Source organism: Mesoplodon mirus, assembly GCF_964341445.2.
Source record: "Mesoplodon mirus genome assembly, chromosome: 7".
Lineage (NCBI taxonomy): Eukaryota > Metazoa > Chordata > Mammalia > Artiodactyla > Ziphiidae > Mesoplodon > Mesoplodon mirus.
The window spans coordinates 41667416-41692914 of record NC_138983.1 but is presented as its reverse complement, the minus strand read 5'-3'; the positions used below and the strand labels follow the sequence as shown (position 1 = coordinate 41692914).

Sequence of the window (25499 nt, the reverse complement as noted above, 5' to 3'; positions counted from 1 at the left end):
ACAATGTTTTGATGTTAAGATACTGACTTTACAGTATGCCTGCTTACCACACAAAGATGACAATTACCAGCATTATGGTCCTGGGATCCAGCTATCTTCCAAATTGATTGGAGTTGATTTTTTAAAATATTTTTGAGGAAAAACTTGTGATAATGTACAGTTGGCTATAATCATCCTTTCATTTTTTTGACACATTCAAAGTCCAGCTTTACTTATTCACTTAGTTCTAGGGTCTTTTATCCTATTTGCAATATGCAAGCTACACTAAGATATTTTGTTCCAGCATAAAGAAATTTTTAAATTGTCTGTGTTGGTTAGAGATTTAGCTTTGCTGTGGAAGAATGACCTGTGTCTTAGGAAATGGAACAGATTTGTTAAAATTTTGGTCTTTGTGAAAGCCAGAGAGCATTCATTGAGCATTATTTCACATCCCCTTGGACCACACCATGGATCTCTTACCCTTTGGCTCTTCTTCCCTTTATCTTTTTCACCCTGTGTATGAACCAGAGTCTGCAATAACTTCACCACTTGATCATCTGAAAACCTCTTTCACTTATTCACGAATAGCCTTACTATAAGAAAAAAGGCATTCTGCATGAAATCTTGTAGTAGTGAGATGCCTGCAAATGTCTGACAGCCTTTCTCAGGGTGGTCTGAGATTTAGAGAGCAGAGAATAAGCACTGAATCATAAATATTGTCAATGCAGTTTAGGAAAATATAGGGTTGACCTTTATTATGGATAGGGCTTGCAGAATATGAATTAGGGCTTCCCTGGTGGCACAGTAGTTGAGAGTCTGCCTGCCAATGCAGGGGACATGGGTTCGAGCCCTGGTCTGGGAAGATCCCACATGCCGCGGAGCAACTAGGCCCATGAGCCACAACTACTGAGCCTGCGCATCTGAAGCCTGTGCCCTGCAACAAGAGAGGCCGTGATAGTGAAAGGCTCACGCACCGCGATGAAGAGTGGCCCCTGCTTGCCACAACTAGAGAAAGCCCTCGCACAGAAACGAAGACCCAACACAGCCAAAAATATTAATTAATTAATTAATTTAAAAAAAAAAAAAAAGACGTGCTGCAGCATGAGCGAGCAAGAACAAGTAACAGGGCTTCCCTGGTGGCGCAGTGGTTGAGAGTCCGCCTGCCGATGCAGGGGACACGGGTCCGTGCCCCGGTCCGGGAAGATCCCACATGTCGCGGAGCGGCTGGGCCCGTGAGCCATGGCCGCTGAGCCTGCGCGTCCGGAGCCTGTGCTCCCCAACGGGAGAGACCAAAACAGTGAGAGGCCCGCATACCGCCAATAAAAAAATAAAAAAATAAAAAAAAAAGAACAAGTAACAGGTGCCCTTGCTCGCTCCCCAAGTGTGGAGAGCAAGCTGGTTCCTTAAAAAAAAAAAAGAATATGAACTATACTGCTATTATTATGAGTTATACTGCCCTTTATCACTCTAGCTGGTCAAGAAGAGGTACCAGTCTCAGCTCACTGAAGGAAAAACATGAAATAATTTTAGCCTTTCCAACAACTGCCTCCAATTATAAAATTGTTGAAAACTGATTTTTTGTTATTTTGTCTTGTTTGCAAGTCTTGGACAGTACTGTAGAAGAAGGCCAGGAATGCTTTTAGCCACTGGCCATTTACCGATGCCTTCATCTGTAGGCATATGGACATACTACACTAGCGCTGGGAGAGCACAGTACCACAGGCCTCCCTTTGGGATTGTCTGGTTCTTTGTGATGCTGGTGATCTCTGCTGATGTGGTTGTTTCCTGGTCTGTATGCACTTGGTCTGCATGTGTTTCCTTAGTGTTGTCTTCCCTTGAAGGGAGGCAAACTTCAAAAGCTAGATCAAGTAGGTTTAGTTACCACTCTAAGAAGTCTGAATTTTGTTTTTAAGTTTAATGAGAAAGCTTTGAAGGATTTTAATAATAACATGATCTGATTGACTCCATAGAGTTTTCTTCCTAAAGTAACAACAGGAGCAACAGTGGAGGAAGAACCCCACTAGGGGTCTGTTGCAGAAGTCTAGATGAGAGATGACTGTGGCTACGATTAGATGAATACTGGTGGAGCAGCTGGATTCATGATATATTTTGATTGCAGAGCCAATAGAACTTACTGGTGGATTAGATGCAAGATGTGAAAGAAAAGGAAGAATGAAGGGCCAGAGGTACACCAAAAATCTACAAGACAGTTGTTAAAACCATTGCAGAAGGTGGGAGAATATCTTGGTGCTCAACTGGGGACAATGATGTGAATAAGAAGCAGATGATATAATCAGAGGTTAGTAACTTCAAAAGAGAACACCCAGTGATTTATGATGTCACAGCAAAGGTCCATCCTTCCTTTCTGACCCCATGAGTCCCTATGTGAATCATTCCTACTTCCCCATGAAGTGGATTTTTCTCTGGTTTTAGGACAAGGGGTATCATCAAGTAAAAACAGGTGTCAGGTAAGATGGAATAGAGGAAGGGCTGTCAGAAGGAAGATCAAAAACCTGGAGAGATTTATTCATAATCTAATGATAGGGAAAGTACACAGGGACTGAGGATGTAAATGAGGATAGAGGATGAGAGTGTTGGAAGAAAAAGCATGAGTGGTCCCCTGATCCTAACACTATTATGTACAAGCTATCATGGAAAATAGGCTGAATGTACATGTTAATTATAAGGGATGAGAAACACTGGATAGGAAAACATGGTTTAAAGGCCAAATAAATATAACTTACCAGCGCCAAGGTACCACCTGGAATGTTAGCATCATGGTACACACACCCTATATTGATAGGAGGACATGGGTGGCAGCCTTCTCTCTGTTTTACACTTTAACTTGGTGGATCTTTTCTAATTTCTACATTTACTGTTGAGTAGAGTAATTGTGACATCAGGAGGAAATCATCCAATCATGGTTTTCTGCTTTTCTTTTAGAATTTCTTCTCACTACTTTTATTAGTCTTTTACACTTTTCACACTATACTCCTGTCTCACTTCTCACCTGCTTTATGTGTTATGGTTTATTGTACAATATACTAACATTCTCACATCTTAAGTTTGAAACTAATTTTGGGCAGTTTTTGGACCCAGGATTTTAGAAATACTCAATTGGAATGTATTTTTTGTCATGAATCTCAGCCATCATGACATTAACTTTTCACTTTTTTGGGAAGAGAATGTTGCTATCTCGATGACCAGATCATCCTATCACCTTGTGACATCATTAGTGGAATCATGTCTATATCTGTACAGTGAGCATCTAGGCGATCCCTCTTTTATGAAAGATAATGCAACATCTTCAGGGAAAATGTGAAATTTGACACTAGATATTATTTCTTCTCTATTAAATCTTAATTATTGGTATGTTTATTAAGAAACTTACGTATACTGCTTTATTAGTACACAAGTCACACTTTGTTTTCAAACCTTGCTGTGACCCATTTGATAGGATTTAGACTTTGAAGTTACAAGATTGCCTCTTCTAGGATGTGAGAGGAGAAGGGAAAAAAAGATTCTATAAGAACAATTTAACTTCATGAATGGAGAAGATAGTGAGATCCTGTCATGTTAGAGACTCTGAATACTGAGCAGATCAAATGTGTTAAATACTTTTACTGAGAGATTGATTTTCCAATACTAAAATTTCCTATACAGTTTTTAGCTTTGCAGGAAAGACTGAAAGGGGTTGGCATAAATCAAACAACGTTGCTTTGTTAAGTGTGCTTTGTAAGATGCAAATATCTTCTAAGATGCTAATAATTAGAAACTGTGATAGCAGCATTCTTTTATATGCTTAATTAAGAAGATGAAATAATGACTCTGTGTCTATATTTTTACAAAGGTGAAAGGCTTGCTGAACCAGCTAACTGGACTATTTACAATGGATTGCCAAGATAAAGATTGCAGATGCCACCTATTAAGGCAGCGACAACCTTCACATTTAAGGTAATACTGCTCCTTCTTAGAACTTCTTACATTTAATTACCTATTCAATATTTGCCTTCTCATTGTTGTAGGCTTCCTAAAGGCAAGGACCATATCTTCAGAATTTTTCACAATGTCTGGAATGCTATAGCCTGGTTGAATGAACAAATAATCTAATTTTAATTTGGGAATATTAATCAAGTTGGGAAACTGTGCTAATTAATACACTGATCTCTTCTATTAGGCAACATATAATTAGCTATAAAAATTGAGATAGGAGTAAGAAAAAAAATTTTACAAATAACTTAGTCATTTTTTTTAAACATGTATAGATGGGAGAGAACCAGAAGAATTGAGTAACTCCCCCAAATGGCCAAAACCCTCACCTTAAATACCATCTTTAGCTAAAGACAACAGGGGGAAGTAGTTTGGGACTTCAAAGGGGAGGAAAGTAATTCACATGGAGATAGAAAGCAGATGTGTAGTAAAAAAAAAAGTTTGCTTAGCCAGGCAGAGACAATGGGACACAGAGAGGAATTTTAACAGATTTTTACAGGTTCCTTCCAGTGTACCAAACCTATTCATCCTATAGTTATCTGCTTGATAGCTCCATTCCTGCAACAGGTCCTCTAACTACATTCTTTTAGGCAGTTAGGAGGAAGATCAAAGTTTATTCCTGAGTCTTTGGGGCCTTGACTGTTTTCATCTAGAAATAGTACCCATGCCAAAGAGACATTTTGAGGTGGCAAACTTTGCTCTACTACAGTCTTGCCTTTGAAACTTCTTTTAAGAGATTTCACAGTCCAGAAGTTGGGTTGATAGATTGCTTTATCTCACTGAGCCAGTTTCTTAGTTCTGACAATAGGTCAGGTCTGTTACTCATTTCAGGAGGCAGGGATGCAAGTGGGCTCTCAAAGTTAGCCCTATAGGGTGTAAGCAATCAGGTATTTAAAAAGATGCATTTCTACGGAGACAAAAGATAAACAAAGGTTAATGGTTGGAGCAAATTGTAAACCCAGTGTCTGAGTCATGAGAGTTGCCAGTGGAGAAGATTTCTAGATCTTAAGGTTGAAGCATCTTTTGTAGTTTGAAATGTCTCTGATGATGTCATCAGGTGTTCAGGTAAACTTTCTGAGTGGCTTACAAAGTGGCAGGCACAGAGGTTGTCTAAACATGGGCTATTGTGATGATCTCTCTTAAGTTTATATCAAGTTGTTCAGCTTTAGTTCTAAATGATTCCAAGTCAAAAGGGGGAGAAAAATTGGAAATATTAGTTTGAACAGTTGTTGCCAAATATTTGAGGAGACTAGAAGAATTCAGAACCCAGTCCAGTTTTTAGGTGGAAGAGCAAAACTTCAAAGATGATTGATAGAACTCAAATCTAATATTCATAACTGTGTATTAGAGTTTTTGCTGAAACGCAATTTTTTCTCTTTAAAATCACTCTCATTTCTACCAATGAAAGCCAAATTAAAACTAATTTGTTTGCAAAATAAGTTTAGTTTCATTAAAATTGGCCGATTATTTACTTAAGTCCAGCAAGAATAGCAATTGAGCACATAGGCTCTTTTTTTGGCCACACAGCACAGCATGCAGGATCTTAGTTCCCCAGCCAGGGATCAAACCTGTGCCCCCTGCAGTGGAAGCATGGAGTCTTAACCACTGGACCACCAGGGAAGTCCCAGACTGAATTTTTAATAGCTCTCAAGGCCAGCAAACCAGGCCAAGTATTTGCCATCACACTTGCATGTAATACCTATAGATTTGGGTGAATTTCTCTCTTCTTGAGGTTCCCAAAATATCCTGAGGTTCTTGCATCTGCCAGGAAGTAACCATTCTTACCTGGTAAGGCTGCTGGGAACACTGTAAGTAAGCAAGGTGCCAGGCTGGTTTTCTAAGGGGCTTTATAGCTTCATAAAGTCGATCTTAGTTCCTTAAAGCTGTCTGGTCACATCTTATTCAATGCATATTCTCAAATATTGCCTTCCAGTCAAAGCCTTGTTAATGTAAACAATGTTTCCAATTGTGCCCTGTTACAAGGAGAGCAGATTATTAGTGACTTTATGTAAATACAAAGGTATTATACAAAAGTATGATTTACTAAGTTGCTGTATGTCATTACACAAGAGGAAAGGTTTCCTCATATCTGAAAATGAAAGATTAAAAAACCAGTAATATTTCAAACAAAAAGTCATAAAAATTATAATAATATTCATCAGTTCATTCAATCATTAATGTAATTGATTCTTGTTGATCTTGATCTGTTGTTAGCAGTTTTAGGAAGCCATCAGTTTTTCAATTAGAGTTCTGTAATTTGTTACCCAGTTCAGTAGTATGGTCTGAAAGTTATCAGAAACCTATATTTCTTCTACAAAATTTCTGAAGGAAAAACCATTAAATACATTTATCAACAATTGCAGTGCAAGAAAAAGAAATTAGACTCTCCTGGCAACTTTTTAGGAGCAAACCTTATCTAAGATTATCAGGGCCTCAGACAATGCAGTGAAGATTGGGGGTATAACTGTTATTGAAAAAAGTTTGTGTGCCTGATACACGGTGAGGCCAAATAAACTGAAACGTCAGAATTTTGGAGCAGAGAAAGGTTTATTGTAGGGCCAAGCAAGGAGAATGGATGGCTCATGCTCAAAAACACCGAACTCCCCAATTGTTTGGAGGGAGAAGTTTTTATAGGTAAAATTTGGGGTGAGGGCTGCAGGGTGTGTGGCTTTGTTCCCATTGGTTGGTGGTGAGGTAACAGGGCAGTGCTGCAGGAATCTTGCTCTCAGCCTGAAGTTGCCATCCTCTACCTGGGTGGGGGCCTGAGTTTTTCAGAAGAACTCAAAGATATTGCTATATATATTCCCTCAAGAGGAACCAGGACACTGCCCCAAGGCTGCACTGTTGTTTCTTGACTGCTCCTCCCTAGTTTCTGTGTTACTTCCCTTCCCTGACTAGCAACTGTTTGAACTTGGCCTTTGGAACTCAGGGAAGGTCAAGGAGGCTGAATGAAGCCAATTTCCTACAAACAAGAAACGAGCGACACAGAAAGGATTTGTACCGGGGAACCCCACAGGGTCCTTCTCAGTTTCATAACCAGAGATGTACTATCCTGTTCATATTCCACCCAGTAGGCACCTTTGCTCCGGCTGCAAAATTGCTTTTGGTTGGATAGGAGGAATCCAGTCATGAATTGCTAAAGATTTCCTCCAGGGTAAAATGGATGGATAATGGTGTCCTATTTACAAGTACTGCCTTGTAAACCTTTTAATCACTTTTAAAAAGAAATGCTGAGGTAAACGTGATAGGAGGGGGAGGTTAGGGAGGATGACATTTGTTGAGAAACCACCATCAGTTAGGGTGCAAGGCACTTTCAGTGGTTAATCTTATTAATTTGAACCTACAACATTCTAGTGAGATAGGGAAAAACCCCAGTTACAGAAGAAGAAACTGACAATTTCAGAAATTTGGAGACTTGTTTGGGTAAAGGAAGACAAAAGAGCCCAATCCCATCAGTTTTTTTTTTTTTTTTTTTAAAAGACAGTTATTCAGTTTCATGATCAGACTATTACATTTAGCAATCAACAGCATGGGTGCAAAAAAACCCAAAATCTACATTAAAACCCTTTGTCGGAATGCTTTACACTTTCCACAGAACAGAAACTAAAATAACCTGTTATACAATTAGTCACAAATACAGTCCTCGAGTTTTTTTGCCCATACACATGAGTATTGTTTAAAACATGTCTTCTTTGTAGCAGCTAGGCCCTGCCACCACTGTGCTTGGCTGAGTTCACAAATCTGTTGAAACCTGTAGCTTCCCTGTCACCTCTCTGGCTCTCCTCTCCTGCTGAGCTTTGTTTCCTGGCAGTAATCAAAACCTTCTGCCACTGCCATAGCTACTGCTGCTGCTGGAACCACCATAGCCACCTTGGTTTCGGGGCTTGGCAAAGTATTGGCCTCCACCACCATAGGGGCCAGAACTTCTGCCTCCAAAGTTTCCTCCTTTCATGGGTCCAAAATTTGAAGATTGATTGTTGTAACTGCCAAAATCATTGTAGCTTCCACCACCTCCAAAACTGCTTCCATCATTACCAAATCCATTACTGCCATCCCCACTGCCACCATATCCACCACCACCGTGGCTGCCACCAAAGCCACCTCGACCACTGAAGTCTCCTCCACGACCAAGTTGTTATTCCCACCAAAACCACCTCCATGACCACCACCAAAGTTTCCAGAACCACTTCGATCTCTTTGGCTGGATGAGGCACTAGCCATCTCTTGCTTAGATAGAGCTTTCCTTACTTCACAGTTGTGGCCATTCACAGTTTGGTATTTCTGAATGACAGTCTTGTCTACAGAGTCATGGTCATCAAAGGTTACGAAAGCAAAGCCTCTCTTTTTGCCACTGCCTCGATCAGTCATGATTTCAATCACTTCAGTTTTCCCATACTGTTCAAAATAATCTCTCTTTTTTTTTTTTTTTTTTTTGCGGTACGCAGGCCTCTCACTGTTGTGGCCTCTCCCGTTGTGGAGCACAGGCTCCAGACGCACAGGCTCAGCGGCCATGGCTCATGGGCCCAGCTGCGCCATGCATGTGGGATCCTCCCGGACCGGGGCACGAACCCGTGTCCCCTGCATCGGCAGGCGGACTCTCAACCACTGCGCCACCAGGGAAGCCCCCTTCAGTGTCTTCTTTAATGCCACCAACAAAAATCTTTTTCACAGTTAAGTGGGCACCAGGTCTTTGAAAATCTTCTCTTGAGACGGCCCTCTTTGGTTCCACAGCTCTTCCATCCACCTTGTGTGGCCTTGCATTCATGGCTGCATCCACCTCCTCCTCAGTGGCATATGTGACAAGCCCGAAGCCTCTGGAGCATTTGGTGTTTGGATCCCTCATTACCACACAATCTGTGAGCATTCCCCACTGCTCAAAATGGCTCCTCAGACTCGCATCCGTTGTTTCAAAGCTCAAACCTCCTATGAAGAGCTTCCGCAGCTGTTCGGGCTCTTTGGGTGACTCTTACTTAGACATGACGGCAGTGGAGGCGGGGGGAGACGTCAACGACGCTTACTCGGCGTCCACGAGCAGAAAGGAGTAATATATGGAACGTATCTCCCATCAGTTTTGAGGTTGTATGTGGTTAAGAAACTAATGTGTTATCCCAGAGCAGCCAGGACCAGAAATGCTGCCCAAGTGTGACCAGTTATAAATTAGTCAGAATCTGGCAGCAGGGCAATAAACAGGGAAGAAAAAGCTGTAGTTAAATGCATCCGGCAACTCCTGGAATGCGGCTGGTAAGTAGAGTTCTTTAGGGAACAAGTAGGGACATTTTCAGTAGTCCCCGCGAAACGCAGACTTTGTCCAGGATCAATGGACGTTGCCTGCCATCAAGCAGAATGTGTCTTCCTCCTGCAGGGCTTCCTCTCTCCCCTCGAGCCCCCCTGAAGATCGCAGGAGCCAGGAGTTTGGGGCCGGTTTCCATTCGCCTCTGGACCCACCTGGAGAGCAGAGGCAGGGCTTTGAGGAAGGTCAGCGGAGGCCACGGTCTGCCGCAACCTGGGCGTTCCCCGCGTTCCCGTGCGCGCTCTCTCTGTTCGCCCTCATTCCCGAGGCTCGCTCCGGCAGCCAGCGCCTGCTGCTCAGTCCCGAGAAAGCCATGGCCAAGTCCAGGGGTCGTCTGTACCTTTGGATGTGCTTGGTTGCAGCTCTGGCATCTTTCCTGGGTGGATTTATGGTGGGTAAGTGTACCGACCCCTTCCCCGGATCCCTACAGCCTCCCCGGAGAAAAGCGGGAGAGCCTGGGGCTGAAGAGCTGGGCTGCGCGCTGGGCGCCGGGCCAGCTGAGCTCCGCCAATTTCAGCCAAACCGGAAACTGAGTGGAATGCATTTCGGCCTTCCTAATGAAGTGTGCCAGAAATTCAAATTTATTAAATGCTCGCTGAGTTCAGGGTACTGTTAAGGGCTGTTGTGAAGACGATTTAGAGTTGCCACTATCCGCAGGGGTCAAAAAGATGATTTCATTTCCAAGACCATTAATGAGTGAAAACTTTCAACTGCCCTTCTGTAATCATTTATTACATAAATATTTGTCGAATGCTCCCTGTGTGTCAGGCACTGTGTTATGAACTTAACCGTTATGGGAGAACAAGAAAGATAAGGACCCGTGCCTTGATGCATAACTCATGGGAAAATGAAAAGAATAGCCCTCACCTAAAACTCGTTTAACCAACTCAAAGTTACACATCAGAATTTGAAGGTTTTCTGCATTTGGTATGAATTTTTTGTAAAGCTCACCATGATCTGTTTCTTAGGTAAGGGCTTTTTTTTTTCCCCTTCTTCCCCTTTGGCTTCTAGTTTTTATAAAAGTCAAAAGCAATTTCTTGTGTATGTAGTATGCATACGTGTATGTATTCTCCTCCCAGGCTGGCTTAGTAAGCCTCTCAAAGAAACAGCCACTTCAGGGGACACTCACCAAAATCTAAGGTGGAAACTGGTGTCTGAGATGAAAGCTGAAAATATTAAATCATTTCTTCGGTAAGTTTGTTTTGTATACTTGATCTTAAAAATAGTGTTTAAAATATTACAGAGTGAGAACTGTATGAAAACTGATTTTATTCATGTGGGTAACCTTTGTGTGAAATTATATGATATCACATTAATTCATGGTAGTTTAAATGTTCCTTTATCCCACTCTTAGAGTAAAATCTACTTGAATGTTGAAGGAGCCTTTCTTCCCCAACTTCATCTGCAGAAAAAGTATCTGGTTGCTTTATTAAGAGATGTTTCAACTTCATGTACTTTGGACTGCAACTCAATGTTATTCTTTGTTCCCCATGCCTGGGTTTAGTCAGGAATTTTATTAAAATGTCATATTCTGCCAGGAAGAGTAAGATGGTTGTAAACTCTGATTTAGAGGAAAGGAGATTAAAGTTTCAGATTCTGTCCACTACAAATTAAACCTTTATCCTGTGTTGCAAATTTAAGTAACACAAATAGGACAAAGTGAAAGCAAAAGGATCAGTGCAAACCCACCAGTTTCTTAGCAAGAGGAGGAGTGACATTCATTCAGGGGAGTGAGTATGAATTCCTTGAAGGCAGTTATGACATTTATTTCTATATTCCGACTCTTTCAAAGGAGTATCATTAAAAAATTTATTGAATTATAATTTACATAAAATAAACTGCATCCATATAAAGCCTATGATTTGAGAGTATTGACAGATGCACAGTATACTCAGCAAACCACCTCCTCAATTAAGATACAGAAAATTTACATCATGCCTTTGCAGTTTATTCCTCCCTTCAACTCCCTTCCTTTGGACTCCTTTATATTTTCTAGAACATTATATAAATAGAATCATACAGTATGTGCTTTTTTGTGTCTTTCACTCAGCATAATGAATGATTTGGAATTCATCCAGGTTGTTGCAGGTATCTGTAGTTTATTGCTTTTTATTGCTGAGTAGTATTCTATTGAATGGAGAGACTCCAATATGTAGTTGATGGATCTCGGGTTGTTTTTAGTTTTTGATTATTGTGAACAAAGTTGCTATGAGCATATGTTTACATATGAGTTCATTTCTTTTTGAATGTTGGATGATAAGCATGTGTTTAACTTTTTAAGAAAATGACAAACAGGTTCCAAAAGTGGTTGTACCATTTTACATTCCTAACTTAGTATTGTCAGTTATTTTCATTTTAACCATTTTAGTGGGTGTGTACTAGTATCTCATTGTGGTTTTAATTTGCATTTTCTTTTTTTTTAACATCTTTATTGGAGTATAATTGCTTTACAATGGTGTGTTAGTTTCTGCTGTATAACAAAGTGAATCAGCTATACATATACATATATCCCCATATCCCCTCCCTCTTGCGTCTCCCTCCCTCCCACCCTCCCTATCCCACCCCTCTTCTCATGCACTTATTGGACATTTGTATGTCTTGTTTTATAGGGTCTCTGTTCACTTTTTTAAAAATTTTTAAATTGTTTTGATTTATTATTGAGTATAGGAGTTCTTTCTTTATACATTCTTTTGTCAGACATTTTTGTGAATATTTTTCTTCTGTTCTATGGTTGGCTTTTTTTGTTTTCCTAGTGGAGTTTTTGAAGGGCAGAGATATTTAATTTCGATAAATTCCAGTTGAACAATTTTTGTCTTATGTTTCATACTCTGTGTCCTATCTAGGCCTATGAGAAGTTGTGAAAATTTTCTTATATTATTTTTTTTTTAGAAGTTTTGTAATTTTAGCTTGCACATTTAGGTCAATGATCCACTTCAAGTTAATTTTTGTGTGCGGTATGATGTAAGTTGATGATTTTTTAAATACAATGATTTAATTATTCCTGCAAGATTTGTTTAAAAACTTTTCTCTCCCTGTTGAATTGCCTTGGTACTTGGTCCAAAATCACTTGACCATAAATCCATGGCCTGTTTTTTTTTGATTTTATATTTTCTTCTATTGATCTATTAATCTATATATCTCAGCACCACACTGTCTGGTTTAGTCTACCTTAATAGTAAGTCTGAAAATCAGGTAGAGTTAATCCTACAAATTTTTCTTTTTAAAAATTGCTTTGACTGTTTTAAGTCATTTGCATATCCAAATAAATTTTAGAATCAACTTCTCAATTCCTACCAAAAAAAAAAAAGCCTGCTATGGGCCTCCCTGGTGGCGCAGTGGTTGAGAGTCCGCCTGCCGATGCAGGGGATACGGGTTCGTGCCCCGGTCTGGGAGGATCCCATATGCCGCGGAGCGGCTGGGCCCGTGAGCCATGGCCGCTGGGCCTGCGCATCCGGAGCCTGTGCTCCGCAACGGGAGAGGCCACAACAGTGAGAGGCCCGCATACCGCAAAAAGAAAAAAAAAAAAAAAAAAAAGCCTGCTGGAACTTTGATTAAAATTGCATTGAATCTGTAGATAAATTTGGAAGAGTCTTTCAGTCTCTTCATTCATCATAGGGATGTACTACAGTTTAACTTTTCACCCGCTGAGGGACATTTGTTTTGCTTCCACTTGTTGGTGGTTATGAATGAAGCTGCCATTAACATTCATGTACAGCTTTTATGTAGTCATAGGTTTTCATTTTTCTGGGATAAATACCTCAGAGTGAAAATTGCTTGTTTGTAGGAAAAGTACACTTTTAGTTGTTGAAGAATCTGCCAAACTATAGTATGGCTATATCATTTTATATTTTTCATTGGAATTATTACTCTTTTTTTTTTTTCTTTGGTACACGTTCCTCTCACTGCTGTGGCCCCTCCCACTGCAGAGCACAGGCTCCGGACGTGCAGGCTCAGCGGCCATGGCTCATGGGCCCAGCCGCTCTGCGGCATGTGGGATCCTCCCGGACCGGGGCACGAACCTGCGTCCCCTGCATCGGCAAGTTTTAATTTACATTCCTTAGTACCTAATGATATTGAACATCTTTTCCTGTGCTTATTTACCATCTGTATACCATCTTCAGTGAAATGTCTATTCATGCCTTTGACCTATTCTCTATTTGGATACGTTTTTTTTTTTTTTTACTGAGCTTTGAGGGTTCTTTATATTTTCTATATACAAGTCTTTTGTTGGCTTTGTGGTGTACAGATATTTTTCCTAGTCTGTTATTTGTCTTTTCACACCTTAACTGGGTTGTTTGCACATCAGAAGTGTTTAGTTTTAATAAGGTCTAATTTATCAATTTTTCATTCTATAGATCACGCTCTTGGGTTCATGTCTAAGAACATTTTGTCTAGCCCTAGATCCCTTTTCTCCTCTTTTTACCCCCAAATTTTATAGTTTACATGTTACAATATATTTTGTGATTCATTTTAGAGTTAATTTTTGCATAAGGTGTAATGCTTGGTTGAGGGTCATTCTTTTTTTACCTGTAGATGTCCAGTTGCTCAAGCCCCATTTGTTGAAAGGCTATCCATTGCTTTTGCTCCTTTGTCAGTAATCAGTTGGGCGTATCTGTGTGAGTCTCTTTGAGTTCTCTGATGCTCTGCTGATCTATGTGTCTACTCCCTGCCAGTACCACGTTGTCTTGATTACTGAAGTTATGTAGTAAGCCTTAACAATGCATAGGATGATTCCTCCCACTTTATTTTCTATATTTTCTATATTTTATATGAATCACTATTCATATAAAATATAGAATAAATATATCTATATCTAGAAAAATCCTTGATGAGATTTTGATAAGAATTGCTTTAATCTTACAGAGCAATTTAGGGGCACTTCGCATTTTTACTATGTCTCAACTTTCCATCCATGATTATGGTAAGTCTCTACAATTATTTAGGTCTTCCTTTAACAACATTTTGCAGTTTTCAGGATGCAGATCTTGTATATATATTGTTACCTTTATATTGAAGTATTTCATTTTCTTTGCAGCAGATGTAAAATCATATTGTGTTTAATTTCAGTTTTCACATGTTTGTTGCTAGTATATAGAAATACTGTTGATTTTGCATTCTGTGGCTTGTCTAAACTCATGTGTTAGTTCTAGGAGTTTTTGTAGATTCATTAGGATTTACTTTCTGTGTAGAAAATCAGGCCATCTTCAAATAGGGACCATTTTATTTCTCTGTTTTCAAACTGTATGCCATATATATATATATATATATATATATATATATATATATATATATATATATATATATATATATATATATATGGTCCTTGTTGTGCTGATTGTAATTCCAGGACTGCATTGAATAAAAGTGATGAGAGCAAACATTCTTTCCCTATGTCTGATCTTAGTGGGAAAGCATTCAGAGTTTCCCCATTAAGTGTGATGTTGTATGTAGATTTTTTGTAGATATTCTTTACTGAGTTAAAGAAATGTCCCTCTATTCCAAGATTGCTAAGAGGTTTGTTGTTTTTGTTAAAATCATGAATGGGTATTAAATATTGTATCAACTGGAAAAAACAAAAGCACAATATGAGAGAGCTGTGAGTTCAGTGTTATTTGGGGACTTACAGAGGACTATACCCAGGAGACATTCTCTCAGATAGATCTGCAGAACTTCTCCCAAGAGGTGGAGGTGGAGATGGCTGGAGGTCCATATATATATGATTTTAGTGAAGGTGGTGCATGCAATCAAGCACACATCTTGGTACATGGTTGCTACTAGTAACAAGAAGGTTGCTGATAGTCACAAGGAGCAGATATCTCCGTTAATAATTTTAGTGCTTTTCTGTGTATGAGAAGATACAAGAAATTGGGTAAATAAAATTTTCTCCTGAAAATATCTAACTATCTGAAGGCCTGTTCTGCCAGTTTTTCCCAGAGCATAGAGTATCTCATTCCTGATCTCCACCCTGAATTCCTTTCAGAGTGTGTTGGAGGTCAGCAAATGCAGTGGCTAATGAGCTAATCCTTGTAGAGCCAGATGGCCAGTGACACACTTTAGTTGGAAGTTGTAAAATGGTTTTGCTCCCAAAATCTTGGCTCCCTGTACATCAAAGCTGAGATGAGATACAGAGGCAGAGTTTTGGAGGAAAAAGAAAGGGTGGCTTTATTCTTTGCCAGGCCAAGAGGGGAACACAGCAGGCTAGCACCTCAGGAACTGTGTCCCTCTCCCTGGGGAATAGGGAGAGCTCTTATAGTCAGGGCTCCTGGTCAGGGGTATGCTATAAGGATCAAGGCAGTAACAGTCCCGCATTCTTCTTTCTTCTGCAGAGTTTCAAAAGGGTGAGGTTGCTGACAAGATTAGGGTGTGTGCAGGGCCTCAGGTGGTTTCCTGGCTGCTCCTCCTTTGATTTGCAGCTGTTGGAATCTGCCCTTCGGAAGCCGTAGGGCCCCCGCTCAGTTTCAGTTTTTCTACAACAATTTATATGATCATATAACTTCTCTTGTTTTCTGCTTTAGCTGATTAGTATGGTGATTCCTTTATTTCTTCACTGACTTTTTTGGGGGGATCAAATTCTGTCAAGACTAGTGTTACAGGCTTCCTTGGTGGCACAGTGGTTGGGAGTCCGCCTGCCGATGCGGGGGACATGAGTTCGTGCCCCGGCCCGGGAGGATCCCACATGCCGCGGAGCGGCGGGGCCCGTGAGCCATGGCTGCTGGGCCTGTGTGTCCGGAGCCTGTGCTCCGCAACGGGAGAGGCCACAACAGTGAGAGGCCCGCGTACCAAGAATAGTGTTACGGTCTCCTCCAGGAATGTGAAATTGTCTATTTTTCCCATTAATTCGGTTAATTTTTGCATTATGTATTATGAAACTCATTTATTAGGCATATACACATTAATATTATGTCTTCAAGACAGAACTAATCTTTTATCTTTGTGAAATGTTCTTTATCTTTGGTAATAATGTCTATATTTAAGCATATTTTATTTGGTATAAATTAAGCCACATCAGCTTTCTTATACTTACATTTGCATGATATGTATTCTTCCATCCAGTTACTTTTAAAATGTACCTTCTATAGAGAGCATGTAGTCGCCACTTGCTATTTTATTAATTTTGGAATCTGTGCCTTTTAATTTGAGCATTTAGTCTGGTAACATATAATGTAACTTGATATGGTTAAACTTAGGCCAACCCCTTTACTGTTCTCTGTTTTCTCCCTTTATTTCTGTTCCTTTACTTCTCATTTTCTGCTTTTTTTTTTTTTTTTTTTTTTTTTGGTAGTGGGGAGAGTATTTGAAATTTTATTTCATTTCAATTTATCTTTTGGCTATACCTCTTTGCATTGATTCTTTTTTCTTTTCTAGTAGTTACTCTAGAGGTTACATTATACTTGTCTAACATTTCACTATATTTTTAAAGTTACTACTGTACCATTTAACATGAAACGCAGAAAACTCACATTTCTGTATGTCCATTTACCATCTTTCTATCATCCTTTATATGATAGTTGTTGAAAGTATCATATACACATACAATGTAAACCTCACAAAACAATGTTATAAATTTTTCTTTGAACAGTTATACCTATTGAAAGCCAATTAAGAGTTAAATATCTGAGAAATGTAAAATATTATTTTTTATTGTTTCCAGTATCTTTATTTGTTTCTGAAAATTTATGTTATCCTGTGGTATATCTATTTAGTCTGAATAACTTTCTTAAGCATTTCCTGTAATGTTGGATCTGGTGTTGACAAATTCTCTTAGTTTTCCTTTGTCTATAAAACATTTATTTCATCTTAATTCTTGAAGAAAATTTTTCTTGGATATAGAATTCTGAGATCACCTTGTTTTCTCTCCTTTCAGAGCTTTAAATATATATATATTTTTTACTGTCATCTGGCTGGTAGTGGCATCAGATGAGCAGGCCACATTTATTTAAGTTATATAACATATATCATTTTTGTCTTTAATTTTCAGCAGTTTAATATGTGCCTAGGCATAGTTTTATTCAAATTCATTCTATTTAAGTCTCTCTGAGCTTTTATTCTTTTATTTTTGACCACACCACATGGCATGCGGGATCTTAGTTCCCCAACCAGGGATTGAACCCATACCCCCTGCAGTGGAAGCGTGGAGTCTTAACCACTGGACCACAAGGGAAGCCCTCTCTGAGCTTTTTGACTTTGTAAACTTTTGTCTTTCACTACTTTTTGTTCATTCTTTTTTTTTGAAATATTTATTTGTTTGTTTGTTTGTTTGTTTGTTTGGCTGCTCTTTGTCTCAGTTGCGGCATGCAGGATCTTTCAGTTGCAGCATGCGGACTTCTTAGTTGCGCACGCGAACTCCCAGTTGCTGCATGCATGTGAGATCTAGTTCCCCAACCAGGGATCGAACCTGGTCCCCCCACACTGGGAGTGTGGAGTCCTACCCACTAGACCACCAGGGAAGTCCCCTGTTCATTATTTCTTGAAAATTTTCTGCAGCATTCGTTCTCTTCTCTCCTTTTGAGACTCCAATTAAACCCTAGAATCAAATGAACAAGGTGAAGTTCATATGGTATAGTATATTTCTTCCCCATCTGTCCTGTGATTTGATGTGATCACAAAGTTCCATCTTACTTTTGATGGATGAACTATAGCAAGCTGAAGTAGAGGAATGAAAACAGCTATACTCTTTCTTAGAAATTTGAGCTGATTTATGACTGAGGCACACAGGTATCAGGAAAGCTTAATCAAAATGTCTGTTTTGAGGGCTTGTTTGGAGATATAGGAAAAGAATCTATAGGCAGTAGGGTGGTTGTCATTTGAAGAAAGACTCATTCTATATTTCTCATGCAATACATGAAAATAGCCAATTGTCTTATCAAGTAAGACAGAATGCTTATATTTTAAAATGTGGAGAATTCCCTGATGGTCCAGTGGTTAGGACTCAGTGCTTTCACTGCCATGGCCCGGGTTCAATCCCTGGTCAGGGAACTAAGATCCTGCAAGCTGCTCAGAGTGACCAAAAAAATAAATAAAATAAAACAAAATAAAAATGTGTAAAAGACCAGGTAAAATGTAAACACTGTTGAACTCTGTCTGCAGCATATCATAAAGTGTCCAGAAGAAATTACCTAGAAAGTTATCAATACATGAGGTGCCAGAAGCAAAACTTGGTGATGCTCTTGACCAAACATTAAAATTTATGTCTGTTTATTTTCTCTCTCCTTTGCTTTAATGTATAATATAGCATAAGGTGATAAGTTATGTATGAATAGTTTGCATGATGTTATCTTGTTAGAGTTGGCTTTTCTTTACATTCAACTGAAGACAGAAGTTACATACCAAGAATTATGACAAGAATCGAGGTAGAGTGAAATGCATTGAATTAGGAGCCCAAGACTTTAGTGAGTGAAGAGGGAGTGATCCACATTTTTGACAGCACCTAGAAGGCACAGTAGGTGGTGACTTTTGGTATGAGTTTTAAAAGAGTTGTTATTTTTGAGAGAAGATAAAGGAAAAATATTTGAAAGAGACCATGGAAAGTAAGAAGGACTCCTCCTCAATGATCATCTGGGCCTGAGGTATGTGAAAGCATGAGCAGGGTCCCCCGAAGAAACCAGTTAAGGCAAGGAAGTCAAGTAAACATTCAGGAACGGGCTGAGGAAATAGAATTGGTTGATTATAGAATAGAGATGTATGACCAGTGAAAGAGTCTCCCAGGGAAAGGAAGGTTTCAAGATTGGTTTAAAGGGATTAATGTAGTGGGAAAAAGTTGATTTCTCCCCAGCCACTTCCTTTTTGACAGAGCCTCAACTGCTCATGTTCACACTCCTTAAGGGGGACCTGTGTTCAGTGAGGGATACCTTCTATTCAGCCCAATAATCTGGTCTATAATCCAATCATTATAACTTCCTTCTGACAAGGGTTAGTTGGAGAAGGGGTATATGACCCTATTATGCTTGATGAAATGGGAGAAAAATTAAGCTGAGATCCTCTACAAAAAGTTTTCCTTTGTTAAAAGAAACAGAAAAGAGGAAATAGCTGTTCTTGTTTGTACTTGCTTCTCCTAAATGTTGCAGCATGAATATATGATGCCTGGAGCTGCAGTGTCCCACTTGGGACCATAAGGAGAAACTCAGTAAAGTTATTCCCTGTTGCTTTTTGTTTTTTGCACTTCTGTCTTTCATTTCAGTGGGTTGCCTAAAAGATGGGAGGCAAAACTTCATGGTTAATCCTCCATCTTAAATGAAGGAAATATACTTATTTTTTTCCTAATTGTAAGAATATTATTTGCTCACTACAGAAAATAAAACAATAATGAATTATATGAAATAGAATTTTATTTTTTAAATAAATTTATTTATTTATTTGTTTTTATTTTTGGCTGTGTTGGGTCTTCATTGCTGAGCACAGGCTTTCTCTAGTTGTGGCAAGTGGGGGCTACTCTCTTCACTGCGGTGTGTGGTCTTCTCATTGTCGTGGCTTCTCTTGTTGTAGAGCAACGGCTCTAGGCCCGTGGGCTTCAGTAGTTGTGGCACGTGGGCTCAGTAGTTGTGGCTTGTGGGCTGTAGAGCACAAGCTCAGTAGTTGTGGCGCACAGGCTTAGTTGCTCCATGGCATGTGGGATCTTCCCGGGCCAGGGATCGAACCCATGTCCCCTGCATTGGCAGGTGGATTCTTAACCACTGCACCACCAGGGAAGCCCTGAAGTAGAATTTTAAATATCCTTAGCCTCGATGGTTTTACTATGCATGTAAAATAACTTCTGTCAAAAAAAATAAATAAAATAAAATAACTTCTGTCTACAAACACATTAATATTTTTTTACAAATATTGTACAATATTAAATATCAGTAACTTGCAGCTTTGATTTAATGATATAGAAGTGGAAAGCTTCACAGAGGAGAATATGCTTGAAGAGTCCTAATGGCTGATTAATAGCTTACAGGTGGGGAAGGTGAATGACTAGGAGTGGTGATACAGGGAGATTCATGTAAATAGGATGATATTTATGTCTGAGAGAAGATCTTGTGCAAAGGCTAACAATGGTGGTCATTTTAGGAGACCAATTAGCATATTAAATGATATAGGGTGAAGAAGTTTATAAGGTGAGTGGTGGGAAATGAAGCTGGAAAGGTGAAACAGTGGATTAGTTGAAAAAGGGCACAAATGCCATGCCTCGTGTGAACCTTATAATGTAGAAGATAGAAGGGTTTTAAAAGCAGTTGATCAAAATGATCAGATGAATGATTTAAAAATAACACAATTTCTCAAGGTCAGACAACTGCAATTTTCAGATGCTAGCCCTGGCATTTAATACTTAGGAAATTATGGACAAGGTATTTAACTACTCTCTGTTTCCTTATTTGCAAAACGGGACAATGGCAGAAGGGTGGTGAGGATTGAATGAGAAAGCCCATGTGAAATACCTGGTCCAGTTCCTGGCATATAGTAAGTTTTCAATAAGTACCGGTTTTTCTTTACTGTCTGTCTTTTTTGGTTGTACTATGGTTGATTAAAAAAACAATCTACAAAAGTATCATTACCCTATTTATGGAGGGAGAGGGTTTGGGAAACTTTTAAAATATTGTTTACCACAAGCAAAGTGAATTTCATTCAGAACTATGTTTGTGAAGTCATTTAACTGTTCCAAATCACTTAGACTCAGAACCTAGAGAACATTGCTCAAATTCAGTTCAACAAACCTGTATTGTGTAATTCCTGGGTAACAGGCAAGTACTGAGCATTAGGGAATATACAAATAAAAATGCATGGACTCTAGCTTCAATGAGATAAATAGACAACTGCATACACTAGGATGAAAACAGCAGTAGAAGTGTATGTTAACAAGACTGCCCAACTGGTCTCTGGCAAACATTATGATCTTTTTTTCAGAATGTCCTCATTTCCTGTTACGCAGCAAGAAGTTAGCACCACTGATGCAGAGGCATGCCATCCTTCCAGCATGTTTTCTCATACCCGAACCTCTGCTGATTGCATGTGTTCACGACGGGATGTGTTCTTTTCTGTGGGAACATAGTGTGAAAACTGCAGTTACACACAAATATTTTAAAACTGGCATATCTAGAAAGCTCTAGCTGGGTTTTTTATATCTCTGTTATAGAAATGATAACTTAATGCCTAAAATATGAGTTATGCATCTAGAATAGTTCTTAGGCACATTTTCTGAATATAGTCTTTAACTCCTCCTTTTATTTTCATTTTAGTTCTTTTACAGAGCTACCTCATCTGGCAGGAACAGAACAAAATTTGCTGCTGGCCAAGAAAATCCAAACCCAGTGGAAGAAATCTGGACTGGATTCAGCCAAGTTGGTTCATTATGATGTTCTCCTATCTTACCCTAATGAGACAAATGCCAACTACATATCAATCACGGATGAACATGGAAATGAGGTGATTGTTTTACAATATTGTGTTACTTTCAGGTGTATAGCAAAGTGATTCAGTTTTTTTTAATATATATATGTATTTTTTTCAGATTATTTTCCATTACAGGTTATTATAAGATATTGAATATTGTTCCCTGTGTTATACAGTAAATCTTTGTTGCTTATCTACTTTATATATAGTAGTGTGTATCTGTTAATCCCATACTCCTATTTTACCCCTCCCCCTCTGCCCTCGTTGGTAATCATAAGTTTATTTTCTATGTCTGTGAGTCTTTCTCTTTTGTGCATAGATTCACTTATATTATTTTTTAGATTCCACATATAGGTGATATCATATATTTGTCTTTCTCTTTCTGGCTTACTTCACTTAGCATGATATTCTCTAGGTCTACCCATGTTGCTGCAAATGGCAATTTCATTCTTTTTTATGGCTGAGTAATATTCCATTGTATATACAAACCACATCTTATTAAAACAACCATCTGTTGATGGGCACTTGGGTTGTTTCCATGTCTTGGCTATTGTAAATAATGAACATTTGGGTGTATGTACCTTTTTGAATTAGAGTTTTTGTCTTTTTTGGATATATGCCCAGGAGTAGGATTGCTGAAGCATATGGTAGCTCTATTTTTAGTTTTTTAAGGAACCTCCATACTGTTCTCCATAGTGGCTGTACCAATTTATATTCCCACTAATATAGGGTGAATTGTAGTGTAGTGTAGGGGGGGTTCCCTTTTCTCCACACCTTTTCCAGAATTTTTTTTTTAATTTTTAATTTTTTTTGAAGTATAGTTGATTTACAGTGCTGTGTCAATCTCTGCTTTACAGCAAAATGACTCGGTTATACACATAGAGACATTCTTTTTTTATATCCTTTTCCATTATGGTTTTTTCATATGTTGTTTGTAGACTTCTTGATGATAACCATTCTTACCAATGTGAGGTGATACCTCACTCATCGTGGTTTCCATTTACATTTCTCTGATGGTTAGCAATGTTGAGGATCTTTTCATGTGTCTGTTCAACATCTGTATGTCTTCTTTGGAGAAGTGTCTATTTAGGTCTTTTGCCCACAAAATGCATTATTCTTTAATAGCAATCTGAAATAATTCTAACTTCATGTGTTTCAATTCTTGCTAGATTTTCAATACATCATACCATGAGCCACCACCAGATGGATATGAGAATGTTAAAAATATTGTACCACCCTATAACGCCTTTTCACCGCAGGGCACACCAGAGGTAAAATAAAAGACATTTTTTATTCAACTCTTTAAAACGTTTTTAAAAAATCCTATGTAGAGGACTAAAACCAAGATTAGGTGGATAATACATGCTAATTCATACTTTGAGGTTTGATGCTATATACAGCCTTCCTAAAAATAATTTTTAAAAAAGAAAAAGAAAAAAAATAAAGAAAAAAAAAAAGAAAAAGAAAAAAATGAAGAAAATAAATACAAGAAAATTGGACCCTGATAAGCAGATGCCACTCTTTGAAATAATTAAGAAACTGCTTTAATTCAGTAAGGGCAATAGATAGTTTTCAAGCTTTTTTCCTTTGTTCATAGTCTGACTTTGTTATAGATTTATAGATCTGAAATTATAAATCATACCACAGAAATTCTTAAATTAATACCATGGTTGGAAATCAAACATACTTAGGATTTTAAAAATTACTTTTATTTATCCTATTTCCCATGGCTCAGGATATGCTAATAATTTCCTCAGGACAGAGCACACTGTCTAAAATGTTTTACGTATTGTCTTTTTTTTTTTTTTTAACTTTCAGGATACTGAATTTTTTTTTTTTTTTTTTTTTGCGATACGCGGGCCTCTCACTGTTGTGGCCTCTCCCGTTGCGGAGCACAGGCTCCAGACGCGCAGGCTCAGTGGCCATGGCTCACGGGCCTAGCTGCTCCAAGGCATGTGGGATCTTCCCGGACCGGGGCATGAACCCGTGTCCCCTGCATCAACAGGCGGACTCTCAACCACTGTGCCAGCAGGGAAGCCCTGAAATATTTTTAAAGACTTCTACAGAATTAGCATGGATCTGTTTATTAAGCCCAAGACAGGAAAGATAACTTTTGATGATGCAGTATTGCGGAGCACACTTATTGTTTGGTTTTCTCTTTAATTATAGCAGTATTGTGTATTTTTTACTTTGTTTTATTTTTGTTTTCCTACAGGGGGAGCTTGTATATGTGAACTACGCTCGTACTGAAGACTTTTTCAAACTAGAAAGAGAGATGAACATCAACTGCACTGGAAAAATTGTTATTGCAAGATATGGGAAAATCTTCAGAGGAAATAAAGTATTGTGTTATTTGCTTTTCTAGAGGGAAAGAGATAGGATATAACCTGTGAATATAAATGATCAGCTTGCATTATGGTTTCCAAAATTGCTCTCTCTCTCTATATATATATATACATATACATATACATATATATATACATATACGTGTATATATATATATATATATATATATATATATATACATATATATGTAAATTTGCTATTTTTATGGCTGCACAGAAAATCCTGGTTTATTTTTGAGGTTTTTTTGTTTGTTTTTTTGCTACCTCACATATCTAGAAAGGGAAATTGTTCTTAATAGTTTTATTACCAAAGAAATGTTACTTTTTATTTAATTGAAGAAATTTTATATAACCTAAAAAATGAAAATCTCCCATGTATCACTCAGTTTCATTGCCCAGACATAATCAATCTTAACAGGTCTTTCCAGGCCTATGAAATATGAATATATTATATGAATATAAGTATATGTCTCCATATACTCATATTAAATATTTTTTTTTTACAAAGAGGGCATTAGATACTATATATTGTATAACTTTATTTTTTCACTCAATAATAACTCAAGGGTATTCTTGCATGTCAACACACTGAGAGATGTATAATAAAGTGGTTAAGAGTATAGGTAGCTAGATCCATACAACCTGGGGTCTGGTCTGGGCCCCCTATTCTCTAGATCTTTTCCTGTGAGCAAGTTAGTTAACCACTCTGTGCCAGTGTTTCCTTATATATGAAATAGGAATGCTAATAATAACACTAATCTCTTAGAATCCACAGTAGGATTAATCGACTTTAGGTTTGAAAGCGCTTAGGGTAGTTACTGGTACTTAGTAATTTCTTGGTAACTGCTTATCAAGTAAATACCTCATTACTTTAGATGGCTATGTAGTATTTCACAGAATTGATAAGCAGTTTATTTAACCATTGCTCTGTTGACAGATCCTTGGCTTGTCTTAAATTTGTTACTATTACAATAATTATATTGTTAGCATCTTTGTCCATATGTACTTGAACATTCGTGTGAAGATTTTTGTAATATAGATTCATTCCTAGAAGCTGAATGACTAAATCATAATGCACAGTTGACTCTTGAACGACACAGATTTGAACTGTATGGGTCCACTTATACGTGGATATTTTTCAATAATAAGTTGTACAATACTACATGGTTGGACGTTGGTTAAACCCGCAGATGCAGAGGAATGGCAGATACAGAGGGCCAACTATAAGTTATTCTTGGATTAACCCTGTATTGTTCAAGGGTCAATTGTATATTATTTCAAAAGTTTGATGGGCATCATTGAGTTGTGCCAGATTTTGCTCTTTCTAATATTATAAAAGAGTGTTTTCTGAATACTGGAAAGTGTTTAAGTTGACTGATAGTTATCTATCTTTCGCTATAATACTTTTGGTAATAAAGAATTCAGTATCTTACAGGAGAGGTTTCCCTATTTGTGGTCAGTTTGAATTGTTAGAAACAATGCTTACAAAACACTATGGGCAATGTTTCACACACTATGACTGTTCTGTG

General features: G+C 38.3%; 1 protein-coding gene and 1 pseudogene across 3 annotated transcripts in view; one reads left to right on the top strand and one right to left on the bottom strand.

Annotated features, from left to right (window-relative positions):
• Positions 1-7217: 7217 nt before the first annotated feature.
• LOC309808251 (heterogeneous nuclear ribonucleoprotein A1-like) lies at positions 7218-8833 on the bottom strand (annotated as a pseudogene). Its single transcript has 2 exons — positions 8576-8833; positions 7218-8382 (listed from the first exon to the last, which is right to left on the bottom strand). The product of its transcript is annotated as a heterogeneous nuclear ribonucleoprotein A1-like (transcript).
• Positions 8834-9572: 739 nt separating this feature from the next.
• NAALAD2 (N-acetylated alpha-linked acidic dipeptidase 2) overlaps positions 9573-25499 on the top strand; it is a gene marked incomplete at its 5' end in the record, with an annotated part of 52734 nt that continues 36807 nt past the window's right edge. For both annotated transcript variants that reach the window (XM_082628348.1, XM_082628349.1), the window contains 5 exons: positions 9573-9654; positions 10339-10450; positions 21472-21658; positions 22795-22896; positions 23841-23966. In XM_082628348.1, coding sequence (XP_082484474.1) covers positions 9573-9654; positions 10339-10450; positions 21472-21658; positions 22795-22896; positions 23841-23966 — 609 coding nt within the window. The remainder of the gene's footprint in view (positions 9655-10338; positions 10451-21471; positions 21659-22794; positions 22897-23840; positions 23967-25499) is intronic.